This window comes from Felis catus, chromosome A1, assembly GCF_018350175.1.
Source record: "Felis catus isolate Fca126 chromosome A1, F.catus_Fca126_mat1.0, whole genome shotgun sequence".
NCBI classification, from domain to species: Eukaryota; Metazoa; Chordata; class Mammalia; order Carnivora; family Felidae; genus Felis; species Felis catus.
In genome coordinates, this window is record NC_058368.1 from 115626804 (window position 1) to 115643138 (window position 16335).

The 16335-nt window shown below is 57.0% G+C and overlaps 1 protein-coding gene across 5 annotated transcripts in view; it reads left to right on the forward strand.

The window, feature by feature from the left end:
• CXXC5 (CXXC finger protein 5) overlaps positions 1-15097 on the forward strand; it is a 35022-nt gene extending 19925 nt beyond the window's left edge. For 2 of the 5 annotated variants that reach the window (XM_023255754.2, XM_023255755.2), the window contains exons 2-3: positions 11475-12553; positions 14072-15097. In XM_023255754.2, the coding sequence (XP_023111522.1) occupies positions 11636-12553; positions 14072-14116 (963 nt within the window). In that variant the 5' untranslated portion in view covers positions 11475-11635 and the 3' untranslated portion in view covers positions 14117-15097. Of the gene's footprint in view, positions 1-7282; positions 7409-11474; positions 12575-14071 lie in introns of those variants that run through there. The other 3 variants (XM_003980825.6, XM_045059850.1, XM_023255761.2) reach the window with 3 other exon arrangements.
• The last annotated feature ends 1238 nt before the right edge of the window (positions 15098-16335 follow it).

Sequence of the window (16335 nt, forward strand, 5' to 3'; positions counted from 1 at the left end):
GACACTGTTATTGTGTTATCATTACATTATTATTCACGCTCTCGGGGCCCCAGCGGCTGCAGTGGCTTTGGGCCTGGACACAGAGCTCTCGTCTGCAGAGAAGGAGTTACAGTTTCTAATTAGTGCCCCAAGGAGAGGGCCTAGGTTTTTATTTTTTCTGGAGGATCCCACCTGCCCAAGGCTTCCCCAGCCCCTGTCATACCCTCCCCAGCCTCAGGTAGGGGGCCTGGCTCCAGGCAAAAGCCTCCCCAAATTTCCCCTGCCACTCCCCCCGCCTTGCAGACCTCTGGGGCCATGAATCATTTATGAGGCAAAAATGAAACCAATTAAGGACAAACTTTGAAAGCCTCTAATTGCTGCGCCTGGTGGCACCGAGGAATGAGGGGAGGCAGGCCTGCTCGGTGCGGAATCTCCTTGGCCCGGTCCTTCCCAGGCCGCCTGTCCCACAGCGTCTCAGGGCGCCGCGTCCTCCCGGCTCCCCGCCGCCTCCCGGCCGGCCGCGGACGTGCCTGCGCGGCTCTGGCTGCTGCGTCTGCCGCCCCGGCGCCCGGCCGGGTCCCAGGCCGACTAATTAGGCCCGGCTCCCCTCCCCGCGCCGCCCGCTCCAGGCCCGAGGTGATGGCGGCTGTTCCTGCCGTTCTGGGGCCTGTGCCCCAGAGCTGGCCGCGTTTCTCGGGGCGGGAGCCAGCTCGGCTCGCCTGGCTTAACCCAGACGAGCCCAGGACGCCCTGTCCCTGAACTGGGAGGCTGGGGCTCCCCACGCCCCCACAGTGGGGTACAGGCGAGGGTAGGCTTCCGTCGGTGCTGGGGCACATGGTTGGACAGTGCCATTCAGTTTCAGGCAGAGCCGCTCTGCTCAGCACAGCAAGAGTGGAAGGAGCCGGAGCTGGAGGGGGGGGGGGGTGTGGAGGGGGGTGTGTGTGGGGGGGTGGCTGATGAGAGGGAAGCTGGGAGATGCAGGGCAAGGGGTAGGGCGGGGTATTGAGCTCCTGAAGTGTTGCATCCGAACCCACCTCTTACCCTCAGCTTTGTCAGGAACACAGTGACCTAATGCAGATTCCTTAGCCTTAGTTTCCCTGTTTGTAAATTATCAGGACTGACCAATCTTCTCCTGATTCGAGATTTGAGGAACTGGGCTTTATATCCCCTACTTCCCTCTCTTGTGAGCTCTGGGAGGGTGGAGGTCAGGGTCTGGAGTATGGACCCAGCAGGGCCTGCCTCACTGCCATGAGCTCTGGGCACGGGTGACCAGCCTGCTCGCTGTGCTGAGGGCCAGGCAGGCCCTGGGCACTCAGGCACGTTGTTTGCTGAAACCAAATTTCTGTGCTTGTGTTTTTCCATAATTATATTAGCAGGTGGGATTTTTCCTCGGGGAGGCAGTGGGAGGGGGAGCGCCATGGCAGTGTCCCCGCCTGCTCTGAGCGTGAGCTCACACTCAGCTCTGCCCGCCCGCCTGTAATGATTTTTTAATTATGCAGCCAGTGCTCGGAATTGTTAATCCGCCTCCAGCCCAGCATCCCCTCTTGCAGCTCACACCCCAGCCCCTCACTGGTGTCCCCAGAGTGGTGGTGCCCAGCCGGGTGTCCATCACCGATGCTTAAAGTCCCCACCACAGTGAGAAAGAGGTTAGGCAGAGAGGGCCGCAGGGGTAACTCTGCTCCATGTGCATGTGACAGAACTTGGTGGTGGTGGGGCCTGTGGCTCTCTTTGTCCTCCTTCCCTCCTTTAGCCCCAGCATGGCTTGTACCATGGCTCCAGGATAGCTGTGGCTCTGGACAGGGACAGAGGAGGGATCAGTGCTCACCCCTGAGTGATTTGGCCACACCCATTTCAGAGACATTAGCCCCACTCTCCAGCCTTGTGTGACCCCAAGGACACACACAAGTATGATCTTTGTCTCTGTCACACACACAGTCACACTCTGCTTCCCTTCCACTCAGACTCACAGCTACACAAGCACAATAGCATGCTCTGTGTTTCTCACACACATAGCCACACCTGAGGGCCAGGGTGCCCTCAGGAGACCACATAGCTGCCTCCCGTGGCCTACGGTGCCCTGCCCCCACTCCCTTGCCTTCATACCTTCCACCCCCACCCCCTAACTGGGATGCACTCTGAGGCCTTCCTTCTCCCACCGGGTGCAGTGGCTGCCTGTTGTGGCTGGGCCTGCCTGGACATCCATCGACCTGGCCTGGGGGAGGTGGCGGGGGTGGGGGCTGTTCTGCAGCACCGTGGCGGCGGCTCCTCTCCAGGCGCCCAGCTGTGGCATCTGTCAAGGTCAGATAGCGACTCCGGAACCAGCCGGCTCGGCCCCATGGCCCCTCTCGCCTCATTATTTTTGTGTTCCGGGGCTGCGGCGACACCTCCCTCCTTCCTCCTCAGCCTCCTGCCTCATGCCTGCCTCCCCCACGCCTCTGCAGGGAGGGCCTGCGGTCTGGGGGCTTTTGTTTTCCAGTTTTTTCCACGCTCAGGCCAGGCAGGCTGGGTAAGACGCTGGTCAGAGCTGTTAAGTCTTGAACAACAGGCAAGGAAGGTGCCTCCCTCGTGACTGGGACAGGCTTTCGGCTAGTGGAACCCTGGGTTGGTTTCTCAGGGGGACAAACTGAACGTGGGTGGAACCCAACCCCCACCAAAGCTCAAGCACACCTGTGCGTAGCTTCCTGTTTCCATAGGGGCCCCAGCACCTGGCACCAGTTCCTGTCTGCACCATCCCCATTCCAGTCAGGCCCCACATTCACATCTCAGAACCCCTAGAGGCCCTGATACAACTCCGTGTGTGCACATGCACACAAACACACTGGTATACACACGGCGGCAGTGTGTTGACACTCATGGGCCAGAAGAACCCACAAACATCTACCCGCCACGTAAACCACTATACTGTACACACATGCACACTGAGGCGTATGCTCACATCCACCGATGTAGATAACACACACTCTACTTGTACACACAAGGAGGTAACACGGTCACAGACATTCACCTGCTCTGGTTTATAAGCCTCATGTATACATCAGTGTTCACACCCACAGAGTGACATCTTGAGTCTGTGCACTCACACCTGGGCACACCCGGAGTTCCTAGACACACACACTCATGCACACAGCACGCGCAGTATCTGACACACCTCCCAGGTGGATACATGCAGATATCCTGGTCCATAGTGCTGCTCTTCACGATACGCACTCCAGCCAGAGCTCACTCCCTGGGGCCCAGTGTTCCTTGAGCACATTTATACCACCCAGGAGGCATTTGTCCCTGAAATGCTGGAGTGAGCTTGAGGCCTCCCCCTTGATGTGCTCTGTGTCCAGGGAGCCCCTGGAGAGTGGGAAATGGTGGTTGACAGATGGACTGTCCTACGAGCCTGGTCAGCCTCTTTATGTAGACCAACCTGGGCCCAAGAACACCAAGATGGAGTGTGACGGGGGCGGGTCCCGGGTTCACATGGTGAACTTGGTGGCTTCTGGCAGAGAGGGCGGCCTCGGGTGGGATGGCCTCTCAGGTGCTGTCTCTGGGTCCCTGGCCACCACCAGCCCCCAGTTAGGGTGTGTAAGTGTTGGGGGAATGAGATGTGGGCAGACTCCAGGCCCCCCAGAGTCTCTGGGGTAGTCCTGGCCATCCACTCACTTCCTCCGCCAGCTGTGGACTGCTGTGACCACCCTTGAGAGGGGGAGGTAGCTGGAGGTTTAGCAGTGACAGGGCCCCCACCCCCCAGGAAACTCAAAACCCTGGGCCAGCCGCGGGTGGCGGGTTGGGGCAGGCACAAAGAGGGCCTCTGTGCGGCCCGGCTGGGCTGCCCACAGGATTCTGGGGGAGGAGGCAGGAGCCGGTTTCCGTCCCATTCTGCTTCCTGCGGAGGCCGCCGGAATGCCCGGAGCTCTGGCCTAGCCTGGCCCGTCCGGCCCACCCGCAGCCCCTTCCCCTGTCTTTTCCTGGGCCTTAGGGTACAGCTGCAGAGTTCTCTGCAACAGTGCCTTCACATGTTTGCCCAGAGCCTGAGAGCCATCCCCCAGAACCCATGGGAAACCTTAGGGGGTTCCCCTAGGCTGGGCTGAACTGGACCTCATCCTCCAGCCATAATCCCTCCTTCCATGTCCCTCAGAGCCCTTGGCCAGTGTTGGAGAGCCAGGCCTTGGGGTCACACAGACCTGGTTTCCAAATCCTGGCTTTGCCACTTATTGACCTTGTGACCTTAGGCAGGTGACTTTACTTCCCTGAGTCTCACCCTGTAAATGGGTGACAATACTAGTTAAAGAGTTACAGAAAGAATTCAGTGAGAAAATGTGTGTAAAATGCTTAGCACAGTACCTGGTAGAGTGAGTGTGCGTTATTAGGGTCTGCTATTACGTCTTCTGGGGACATAGGATTGGGAAGGAGCTAGATGCTCCTCTCCCAAATAGGTCTTATATGTGGGGCTTTTTCTCAACCCTATGACCTATTCAAAACCCTTCTCTCCAGTCTTTAGTTTCCCTATCTGCAAATCACATCACAGGCAGATTCAAGTTCTCTGGGATTTAGAGGATGGGAGGGGGTCACTATCTAGAGTCTTTTCTCTGTGTCTCTCTACCTTTTTCCTCGTGGGCCCCTCAGGGATAGTGACTTTTTACAGTTTGGGGTGAGGAATAAGAGCCATTCTCCATTTTACAGATGGGAGACTGAGGCTCAGTGTAGGCGAGAGGTTTGGTCAAGTCAACAGGAAGAGACAGGATGGAGCCAGAAACCTAGACTTTAGGACTCCCGTCCCCTACATGGTCCTGTTAACACCCTTGCTCCCCACGCACAAGCCCTGGAAAGATAGATCCCCCTCCTCTAATTCCTTGGCCCACTTATGTTGAGCTAGCCTTCCTCGGCTTACCCAGCGGGAGGGAGATCCTGAGTGAGTGAGTGGGTGGGCTCTGATCCCAGGTCGGTGTCAGCTTGGTCATTACTTTGGGAAACGTTAGTCTAGATCCAGAGGGTCCCAAATGGAGAGGGCATTGCTTTCTCTACATCACAACTGTTTACCGAACTGCCTGCTCTAAATGGGGCAATAATCATCTTCCTTCAGAAGGTGTGTAGGAAGATTCAGTGAGACAAAGAATACAGTGTCTGGCACACGGGAAGTCCTCGTTCCTTAACATATTAGCTATTACCCTCCTGGTTCCATGTGATAGACAGAGAAACAGACTCAGAGGCCTTATGCCAAGGTCACACAGAGAGGAAGGACTCTTCTGATCCTTCCGCTCTTCTAGGGGAGGGAACCTGGCCTGACAGAGGTACCTGGTAAGGAACGCTTTGTCTTTATCTGAAGTGTCCCAGATCACTCCCTAGAGCTGCAGGTCAGGGCACACTGCCTGCCTGGGGCCTCAGTGTTCTTGTCCATGAAATGGGCTGACCCCCTCCTCCAGCTGTTTTTTGAGAGCTCTGTAAAGGAGAGTAGAGTACCGTGTACTCCTGGGGTCTTCTTTAGCATGTTTCATTCTTCACGTAATGGGGTTTGTGCCTGCCCTAGGTGAAGGGGTCTAAGAGGGTCAGGGATATGGAGCCAGGGAAACAGAACTGTAGCCCCCTGCTGTCTTTGGTAGTTGGTCTTGGGGGGTTATTAGTCCTGAGGAAATTCTAGTAGTACTGAGGACATGTCCTACCCCAGGCCATCTGCTGGGTGTTAGCAGTGGTTAGTGTGTGCTCGAATGTGTGTTCACCTATAGCTGGATGTGTGCCCTGTGCTCTCTAGCGAGGGCTGCATTTCTCCCAGCCTCCAAGACCACTGTCTCCATGTGCATCTCCTTGGGCCTGAGTGGGGCTTTTTTTCCCCTCTGGAAACTCCCTAGGCTGAATCATGGAAATCAGAGACGCCACCCCCAATCCCGCCCTCCCTCCCCCCCACCCCCGGCTTGCTCAGCTCATCTAAGTTCAACCACCATAGCCTGTGGTCTGTTCTCTTCACCACCGCTGCTTTGCCCACCATCAGTCTGTCTGTCCATCTCACCTCCCCTGGAGGCCAGGAAGACCAGCTCCAAAGTTGGTAGAGGGGACATGAAGAGGGTGTAGCAGGGATGTCAGGAGTGCACACGGAAGTGTGGGGAAGAATGTGAAGAGCCAGAGTGTGCAGGTCTGCAAAGCTGGCCTGCCCAGACGATGGCGGAATGGTGGGCCCTACTGGGCCAGTGCCTCCGGGTCCTGAAGGCCCCTCTGGAATGCAACCTTCTCCAAGAAGCCTTCTGTCAGCAGGTAGGATGGCTGGGAGTCTATTCTAGCCAGCAAAGGAGCAAGAGAGGATTGGCGCCTTGCCCTCAGACTTTGTCCTTGGCAGTGGTGGTGGTGGCGCAACTCTGTAAATTTATTAAAAATCATTGAATTGTACACTAATAAATGGGTGAATTTTATTGTTTATAAACTATGCGGGGCACCTGGGTGGCTCAGTCGGTTGAGCATCCAAATCTTGATTTCAGCTCAGGTCATGATCTCACAGTTCGATGGTTCGAGTCCCAAGTCAGGCTCCATGCTAACAGATCAGAGCCTTCTTGGGATTCTCTCCCTCTCTTTCTCTCTGTCTTTCGGTCTCTCTCCCTCAAAATAAATACACTTAAAAAAAAAAAAAGAAGAAAGAAAAGAAAGAAAGAAACTATACCTCAGTAAAGCTGTTAAAAAAAAATCCTACCCTTGGCCTCAGCGCCCTGCCCAGTTGGGACTCGGCCAACCTCCCGACCATACCTCGCACCCTCTTCCTTATTTCTTTTTTTTTTTTTTTTTTTTTGAAGCAAACTCTACCCCCCAACAGGGGGATCAAACTCACGACCCTGAGATCAAGAGTCACATGCTGTACCGCATGCTCTACCGACGAGCCAGGGACCCTTCTTCCCCTTTTCTTAAGAACTGTTTTCCGGCTCATGTCCCCTTTGGTAACCTCCCCTTGTCTTTAGCTCACAGGCTAGCAGTCCCTTCCTCCAGAAAGGCCTCCAGTGATCCACTTGGTTGCCTTCCTGCTCTCATTTCATATTGGTTCATGTGACCACTGGCCAAGCTCCTGTGTACTCCTCCAGGGCCGTGCTGGGTCTGTATCCTGCACTGTTGCCCCAGTACCACAGGGCATGGGGCCGCTTTTGGGTAAATGGTAGTGGGATGTGTGCATGTCTCTGTGCAGACAGCGTCATGCCTCCCCCCCCCAGTGCCCCTTCCCCCATTGCGGTCTGGCCCAAAGGCCTCAGGACAGAGCCCTGCTGGGGATGAATCCTGGCTCACCTGGAGCTCAGGGTGGAGGGAGGGCATTATCATCACCTCTGGTGACTTCATTGCCAGCTGGCATTATGAGGTCAGTAGCCCAGGATTCCAGGTTCCTGCCTGGGCATCTCCAAGCCCCCCAGGTGAAGACACGACACTGGGGTCTGTGACAACTCATCCCCACAACCACGTAGAGGTGACAGGCATGGTAACAACCCTGGAGGGTGGGGGCGGCCTTGGGATTGCTGGGTCACCTTGCCCTGGGCTACTTTGTCAGTTGCACAGGTAGAGAGCAAAGGTAATCCCAGAGCAGGGTGACTAACACTTAGATTCTGGGTTCAAATTCTAACGGTCCTGGGTATCAGCTGCTTGACCTTGGCCTGACAGCTTGAACCTCTTTGAGCCTCAATTTCTTCATCTCTCAAATTAATTATTTCTGTTTTGCTGGCCGCTGGCTTCTGGGAGGAGTCAGGGAAGGAGAGCAGACATGTAAAGCATAAGAGTGCAGGGACTGGTACACAGTAGGTGCTCAATAAATGCTACCTGATAGAGTTAGTTAAGAGACCCTGGGTGTCACTTGTTACTGGGAGCTAGTTGAAGTGGGGTGGGTCTCTGTCTTCTGGTGCTGGCTAGGGCCTGAGAGTAGAGGCAGGGGGCGGTCCCAGTGGCAGGAGAGTGGCCCCAGCTTTGACTTCCTCTCTTCCCAGTTTTGCCAGTAAGCCAGAGCCCATAGGAGGTTGGGCCACAAGGCCAGGCCCTGAGGCCAAGAACCCATTGACCCTCAGCCCTCCTTCCTATCTATCTCTGCTTCCCTAGGCCTGGGCCAGAGTGGGCTGGGGACCACCCACCCCCTGCCTCCCTTTCAGAGCTGTGGGCATATCCAACTGCTTTCTCTTGGTCCTCAGGTCCCCGAGTGTAGGATTCTCTCCCTCAGGGCTGTTTCTATGTCTGTCAGACCCTCAAGTCTTCAAAGCTGGGCTAAGAGCCTTGGATCTCTCTGAGCCCGGGTCCGTCCATTTTCTGCTTCCCATGAAGCTCTGTTTTCTAACCTTGACCCTTTGCCCTGTCCTCTCCAAGTCCCCCTTTCTCTGACCCACCCCTCAAGTTCTCTGTCTCATGATCCTCCCGTAGCACCTGTCTCTGTTCTTCTGCCCCCATGTCCCCCTCTGGCCCCCCAGCTCTCCGTGACGGGTTACCCCCCACACCCCCCTCATCCCCCTCCCTCTGGGCTCTGTCCCCACCCGTCAGCCCCTGGTCCCAGCTCCCGGCCGGCCCGGCTCCTGCATGGACAAAGGGGTCCTTTGTGGGCTGACCGCGGCTGGCGGGGCGGCGGGGCGCTGGCTCCGCATTGCTGATGAAACGGAGCCCTTTGTTGTCCCTCCTCAGGCGCAGTATTTCTTTTTGGGGGCTGGATGCGTTCCTGGCAGGGCCGATGATGGATGCGCCCGCCGCCGCCCGCCTGCCCGCCAGCTTTCCCTCCCGCTCATTCCCGCTCCGCTTCAACGCAGCCCCAGCTCCTCCCCTGCTGCCTGGGCACTGCCAGGCCCTTCGTAGCCTGGGAGGGGGTTGCCGTGTGCCTTGCAGTAAAGGACTAGGGCCTGGGAGAAGGTCTTAAGTCCTCCCCTTCCGTGAGTAGGGCAAACAAGCCCTGTGGTCATTGGTCCACTGGGACCAGGGCATCAGCTTTTCCCAGGGTCTAAAGGAGAAGATGAGCCAGGTATAGGGGCAGATTTGGAGCAAGCTTAGGGACCAGGCCTTGGGGACTAACTGGATATTGGTATCTACCCACTCCGGGGTTTGGGGACAGAATTACCTGTGTGCCAGTCCCCCTTCTGTACTCCCCACCTTCAGTTTCTGTGGCTGACACATCAGTGTTCTGCCTGCAGCACCTGTTTGATGACATATCACGTCGTCTGCTCCATAGCTCAGCATGTCCCAGGACATGGGGGGGCTGGGAGAGGGTAATCCCTGAGGAAGGACAGAAAAATGAAAGATCAGAGAAATTCAAAGGGCCAGAGATGAACAGAACATGAGGTTTTGTCCCTACCACGAGACTCAGGATGGAGACAAAAGCAGAGAGACTCAGCCAGAGCACCAGCCCTGAACGCAGGCCCGTGTTGGAGGGAGCTGACTTCTAATTGACCTGCCCGCCCTGTACACAGAGCCAGATCCTGAAGCTGGGAGGAGGGAGGGAGGGAGTAGAGCAAGAGCAGCGTTAATGCAGCTATCGATTTCTGCCACCAGCCAGCAGGCCGCAGAGGCGGGGACACACAGGGGGGCTAGGGCGCAGACTGCTCCCCTCCCCACCTCTCCAACCCAAGGGCTCCTACCTTCTTCTGTCTTCTCCCCTCACCATGTCTGGGGCTGCTGGAGCTTGCTCCGGAGCAGGGTAGTTGAGCTCAGATGGGCAGGGGCAGTTAATTTGGGGTGACAGTCTCTAGCCCTGATCTCACTGGCCCTGGTCTCCAGCACCTAGTCAGGTGTCACTGATGCCCAGAGGGGTACTGATTTCTGAGCGAGGGCCTGAAGAGCCAGCCTGGGCTTAGCCCTCAGGAGGTGGGACAGAGCACAGCTGTCCTTGGGCATACATCATCCCCTTCCTCTTACTACAACTCTGATCTCTGTGGTACCCCCAGCCCAGCCTGGACACCTTGCCAGGCCCTCCTGGGTTTGTCCTGGTAGAATGTGCCAGCTTGCCCAGCTCTTCCTTACCACCCATCTACCTTCACTAGGAAGGAGCGTTCGTGGGCCAGTGCTCTCTGGGGAGAGGCAGGGAGCGTCTGGCTGTCTGCTGACGCCTGCCATTTTCGACTCACTCAGGAGCCAGAGCTTCTCCCTTTCCTGTACGCACTCCTCCTTGTGGCCACTCCTTAGCAGCCCTGCCTGCTCAGGGCCTCAATTTCCCCCTGTGTAAGTGCAGAGGGTTGGACTAGATGACCTCCCGGGACCAGGACCGGCTGAGTCCTGTGACTGGGGGATGGTGGGGTTGCCTGGGGACAAAGATGTATGTGTGCCGGCCCCAATCCTAGGGCGGGACAGGCCCAGCCAGATGTGCGCCTCCCCCTTGAGCCACCAGCTGCTCAGGCTGGGCCCTCTCCTCCCGCCCTTCTCCCAGGGGTTGCTGGGCCACTGCAGGCAGGCAGGCAGGCAGGCAGGCAGGCAGGGAAGGGAGGCGAGAGAGCCAGGGCTGATGAGGAAACGGCCGCTCCATTCCTTCTGGATAGTTCCTCCCAGACCCAAGGAGCCTGGCTGCTCGCTCATAAGCCTTAGCCCTGGTGCCTAAGCAGAGCAGGCTCTGTCCTAGAAAGGGGCGCCTCTGAAACATGGATGTGGCCCAAGAACAGGCTCTGCTCCCTGGAGGGTCACACCCACTCGTCCCAGCCTGCACCAGCCAGAGGCCCTTCCTGCCCACAGCCTACCCCAGCTCTGAGCTCTCACTGGGACCTCATCCCAGACCCATCTGGGAGCCAGGCTGGAGCACAGCAGGGAGGCCTGAGTAGAGACAAGAGTGGGGTCTGAGGTAATGATGACTGTGGTTTGAGAGTGAGGAGGAATCGTGTGTTCGATATGTACACAGTGTGTCCCCGCATTCTTACAGGAGAAGGATTGTCCTCTGGCACAGTGCTGCCTGCCCTCTAGCAAGAGGATACATGCTCCTTGAAATAAGGATCCTGTGCGCTATTTGGTAACCCCTGTTAGAGTCACTTTACTTTCCCTGCAGGACTTGTCAGAGCATTGAGATAGATAATCAGTATGTATTAGGAGTTGCCAAATGAGGGCCTAGGAGCAGCTTCCCCGATTTCTGGTCTATACGTTCAAGCTTTGCAGAGGCTGTTCCCAACCCCTCTTTGTAGATGGGTCACAGAAGGAAGATGAGGAAGCAGAAGGTGACTCTATAACCCTCTGAGGTTCATAAACATCTCTAGCTCTTCCCTACTACCCCAGCCCAGGAAGAAGTGGCTGCAGATCTAGGCTGTACGGATTCAGGCTGGGCTTCCACCATGATGCTCATTAACTGTAGATCCCTGCTCAGTTCTAAACCTTATGTAAAACGGAGTATTCCTAGCCACTACTTCAAAGGGTGCTTGTGAGTCTGAACTGAAGTAGTACAAATAAAAAATACCTAACCATGTTGGGTCTGGCACTTAAATAAATGCCCAGTGGGGCTTGTGGTTGTTACTACATGGGGGTACAGTTGTTGTTGGTGGTGGTGGTGACGTTGGGGAAGGAAGTGTTTACTGCTGCCCTGACCCTATACTCTTTTGTCCCGATAGAGTGAAGATCCTTCCACGTGGACACCTGACCATGTGCCTGCCCTGAGCAGCAGGGCCCCCCAGCCATCTCTGTTGTGGGCAGCAGGGCCCGGTGCTCGTCTGTGGACCCCCCGCAGTTGGCAGGCCCCCCCCAGCAGCGGGCTCTGGGCCTCGGCCCCACCATGTCGAGCCTCGGCAGTAGCCCCCAGGACAGCGGTGGCAGCAGCAGCAGCAACAGCAATGGCAGCGGGAGCAGCGGCCCCAAGGCAGGAGTGGCTGACAAGAGCGCGGCGGTGGCCACTGCCACCCCAGCCTCGGTGGCGGATGATGCACCACCCCCAGAACGTCGGAACAAGAGCGGCATCATCAGCGAACCCCTCAACAAGAGTCTGCGCCGCTCCCGCCCTCTCTCCCACTACTCTTCCTTTGGGGGCAGTGGTGGCAGCGGCGGTGGTGGCAGCATGATGGGCAGTGAGTCTGCTGAAAAGGCTGCTGCCGCTGCGGCTGCCGCCTCCCTGTTGGCCAATGGGCATGACCTGGCGGCAGCCATGGCTGTGGACAAAAGCAACCCTACCTCAAAGCACAAAAGTGGTGCTGTGGCCAGCCTGCTGAGCAAGGCAGAGCGGGCCACGGAGCTGGCAGCCGAGGGACAGCTGACGCTGCAGCAATTCGCGCAGTCCACGGAGATGCTGAAGCGCGTGGTGCAGGAGCACCTTCCGCTGATGAGCGAGGCGGGTGCCGGCCTGCCCGATATGGAGGCCGTGGCGGGTGCCGAAGCCCTCAATGGCCAGTCCGACTTCCCCTACCTGGGCGCCTTCCCCATCAACCCGGGCCTCTTCATCATGACCCCGGCGGGCGTGTTCCTGGCCGAAAGTGCGCTGCACATGGCCGGCCTTGCCGAGTACCCCATGCAGGGAGAGCTGGCCTCGGCCATCAGCTCGGGCAAGAAGAAGCGGAAACGCTGCGGCATGTGCGCGCCCTGCCGACGGCGCATCAACTGCGAGCAGTGCAGCAGTTGTAGGAACCGAAAGACTGGCCATCAGATTTGCAAATTCAGAAAATGTGAGGAACTCAAAAAGAAGCCTTCCGCTGCTCTGGAGGTAACGGCGCCTTAGAGGGAGGTGTGTGGGCTCTTGTGTCTGTCTGGCAGTCCAAACCCACCCCCCAGCCCCCCAAACCCGCTTTTCCTACCTGGGCGAGTGGGGGCTGCTCAGCCAGTCCCTGGGCTCTCGGGTTCTAGAGCAGGCTCCCAGACACCAGTTCACTGCCCAAAAAAGTCAGAGCCACATCCTGAGATCTCATTAGGTTGTAGTTTGCAAGGCCAGCATAAAGTTCCAGGAGGGGGCCTAGCACTTCCCAGCCAGGCCCGGGGATCCTGAACCCCCTCCTGGAGTTTTGGGCCAGCTACTGATGTTCCCATGTAGGTCCAAAGTTGCTGACTTTCAGACATATTCTAACGTTTCCAGTCCATAACCTAGGATGCTGGGGGCTCTTCCTTGTCCCACTTGAGGGGTTCTCTCCTGTGGACCATGTGGCTTTGAGGGGTAAGCCCTTCACTTGCCCCTTCAGAGCCTGGCCTTTCCCCTAAGGCCACCCAAGGATAGAGCGGCCCCAGTGCTCACTGCCCTGCTCTAAGGCCTGGAAGAACCCTGCGTCTAGACATCCAGTTGACAGATTTGGGGTTTCTTGGGGCCCCACGGTCAGTCTGGCTACACAGGTAATGGCCACGGGTCCTACGGGCCTGGAGTGAGGGGGTTGCTGTGATCTTGGGGTGTAGGCAAGGCCTGTCCACCATGGGATGATCGGCTTAGAGCAGGCAGAAGGGTTCCCAAGCTGCTTTCTTTCTCTCCACCCTCGTGGCAGAGCTTGTCCCTGTGCCCCCAGCCGTGGCAGCCTAGCTGTGGTGCCAGGCCTGGGTACAAAAGCATCTTTTCAGCCTGCTGTCCCAGCCCCGGCCCCGCCCCACTATGAGTGGGCTGGACGCAAATGTTCAGAATGGTTGGAAAACAATAATGGCATCCCAGCCATGGCTACTCCCCACCCCCAAGCCCCCAAACCTCATATATCTGCTCTCCTGCCCAGAGAATACACCTCTATGCGCACAGAGGCACTCACCTCTCATCTAGTGTAGACACACACATGCGTGCACAAGCGCACACACGGCCCTGCCCAGTACCCAGTCTTACTGTAGGTGCACAGCAAATCCCCTTCCTCCCCACCACACCTCCGGACACACTACACACCGTGGCATCGCTTGAGACACACGTCCGTATGCTTACATGCTCCCTCGACAGAAACATGCACACAGCCCCAGATGCACCACAGCCTCTCGGCGCTTGTAGCCTCTGGACCAGGGGAATGGGTCTTCCTGTTTGGAAGGAGGGTTCCTGGACACAGTGGCTCAGGGGGCCTCAGGGTGCTCCGGGCCCTCCAGCGGCCCAGCGGGTCAAGGCTTCTTCTCTGGCCTGGTCAGGATGGCAGGAACTCCACGGGGTGGCTGCCTTTACTCCATGCCCGTCCCTCCGCCATGAGGCCGTCCACGGGGGAGCGTCTTTGCATCAGGCCCCGCCGGACCCTGACTGAACTCTCTCCTTGTTTTTGTCTCCCGCCCCCGCCAGAAGGTGATGCTTCCGACGGGAGCCGCCTTCCGGTGGTTTCAGTGACGGCGGCGGGAACCCAAAGCTGCCCTCTCCGTGCAATGTCACTGCTCGTGTGGTCTCCGGCAAGGGATTCGGGCGAAGACAAACGGATGCACCCGTCTTTAGAACCAAAAATATTCTCTCACAGATTTCATTCCTGTTTTTATATATATATTTTTTGTTGTCGTTTTAACATCTCCACGTCCCTAGTATAAAAAGAAAAAGGAAAAAAATTTTAACTGCTTTTTCGGAAGAACAACAACAAAAAAGAGGTAGAGACGAATCTATAAAGTACCGAGACTTCCTGGGCAAAGAATGGACAATCAGTTTCCTTCCTGTGTCGATGTCGATGTTGTCTGTGCAGGAGATGCAGTTTTTGTGTAGAGAATGTAAATTTTCTGTAACCTTTTGAAATCTAGTTACTAATAAGCACTACTGTAATTTAGCACAGTTTAACTCCACCCTCATTTAAACTTCCTTTGATTCTTTCCGACCATGAAATAGTGCATAGTTTGCCTGGAGAATCCACTCACGTTTATAAAGAGAATGTGGATGGCGCCGCGTCGAGAAGCCCCTCTATCCATCCACACGTGCAGAGCTGCGGCGAGGAGCTCACAGAGGGGGAGGGAGCAGCCCACCCACCCCTGGGCCCAGGCCAGCCATGCTGCACTCGCGGTACCCAGAATGGGATCCCCCCTACCCCGACAATGATGATTTTGCAAAAATGAAAGTTCTGTTCCTTTATCCATTGAGATCTGGGGAGCCCGTGTCTCAATATTTCCGATCCTGGCTACTTCCCTTAGAGAAAATAAGTCCTTTTTTTCTGGCCTCGCTGATGGCAACAGAAGAAAGGGCTTCTTTGCGTGGCCCCCTGCTGGTGGGTGTGGGTGCCTGGGGGGGCCCCCTTGCCCACGGCCAGCTTCCTGCTGATGAACATGCTGTTTGTATTGTTTTAGGAAACCAGGCTGTTTTGTGAATAAAACGAATGCATGTTTGTGTCACGAAGCACCGATGGCTTCTTGCTCTCCGGTTTGGGGGGCTGGCTTGGGGGCTGTCGCTGGGCAGGGGTTGTCTGGAGCCACCTTGAGAAGAAAGAAGGATGGCTTGGGGACATTTAGAGTGGGGATCTCTTGGGTACTGAGGCCCTGTGGTACCTGAAGGGGGTCAAGCAGGAGCAGCCGGCCTGGCTGACGTGGTGAAAGTGCTGTTAAAGTGACTGGTACTGGAACATCTCGTCTGCCTGGTTGTACCCCCTGCCTCAGAACCCGGACCTCCGGGGACCTTCACTCACTTGGGGCCACCATCTCTATTTACCTAAAGTCGTCGGGGCCTGATCAGTGCAGAGCAGCCCGCAGTACTGGAGGAAGGGCCCAAGCTGCCTGTTCGGTTTCTTTCTTGCAGGGGTCTACTGCTCCCCCAACCGCTGCGGTGACACCCCAGGGAGCAGGTTTAGCCCAGGTTTGTGGGGACCTGGCTGTGCCCAGAATGCATGCGGAAACCTCCCTACCCCCACATACCCCTCTTCAGGCCTGAGGGCTGGCTGCTGGACTGGGGCCTGGGGGGATCCTTGGCTTTGGTTCTTGTACGACTTTCTCCACCCCCAGAAAATGTGTTGGCGCAAGGTTGTCCGCGACCTCAGAGGCCAGATGTCTGGGGAAATCACCACATAGCCACATGGTCTACGCCAAGGCAGCCTGAACAGGAAGGAGTGACAGCTGCATGGCCCCCACCCCTGCATATCACAGAGGCCGGCCTGCAGGATGAGACCTATCATCCACCTGACGTGGAGGCCTTCTTCCCACCCAGCTGCTTTGAGCCTGGCTGAGATGGAGGCTAGACTTGAGGAAGGACTTCCTGACAATGTCGGGGCCTCGCTTCAGGTGGGTGAGGGCTTTCAGGACGAGGGAAGGGGCAACTTCTGAAGCTGAGTGGGCAGCGAGCTGGGCGAGATGAGCTGCCTCTTGCTATTGTTCCTGGGAGGAGAAAAAGCAGCCCATATTGGGTGGGGGCTCTGACCCCCAACCCCTTCCCAGTGTCACAAGCTCCCTTAGAGCACCAGGAGCTCAACAGCCTGGCCTGGCACAGCAGGGGCAGGCGGGGGTGGTAGGAGGCAGCTTTCAACTCCAGCTCTGCCTGGGAAAAATTCCCTTTCATGTGGCTGCCTGTGATCTCTCCAGGCGGCTCTGCCGAAGGGGGGCGTCCAGCGGGGAGTAGGGGGAGGTGTTGTAGCCAGGAGCACCCTC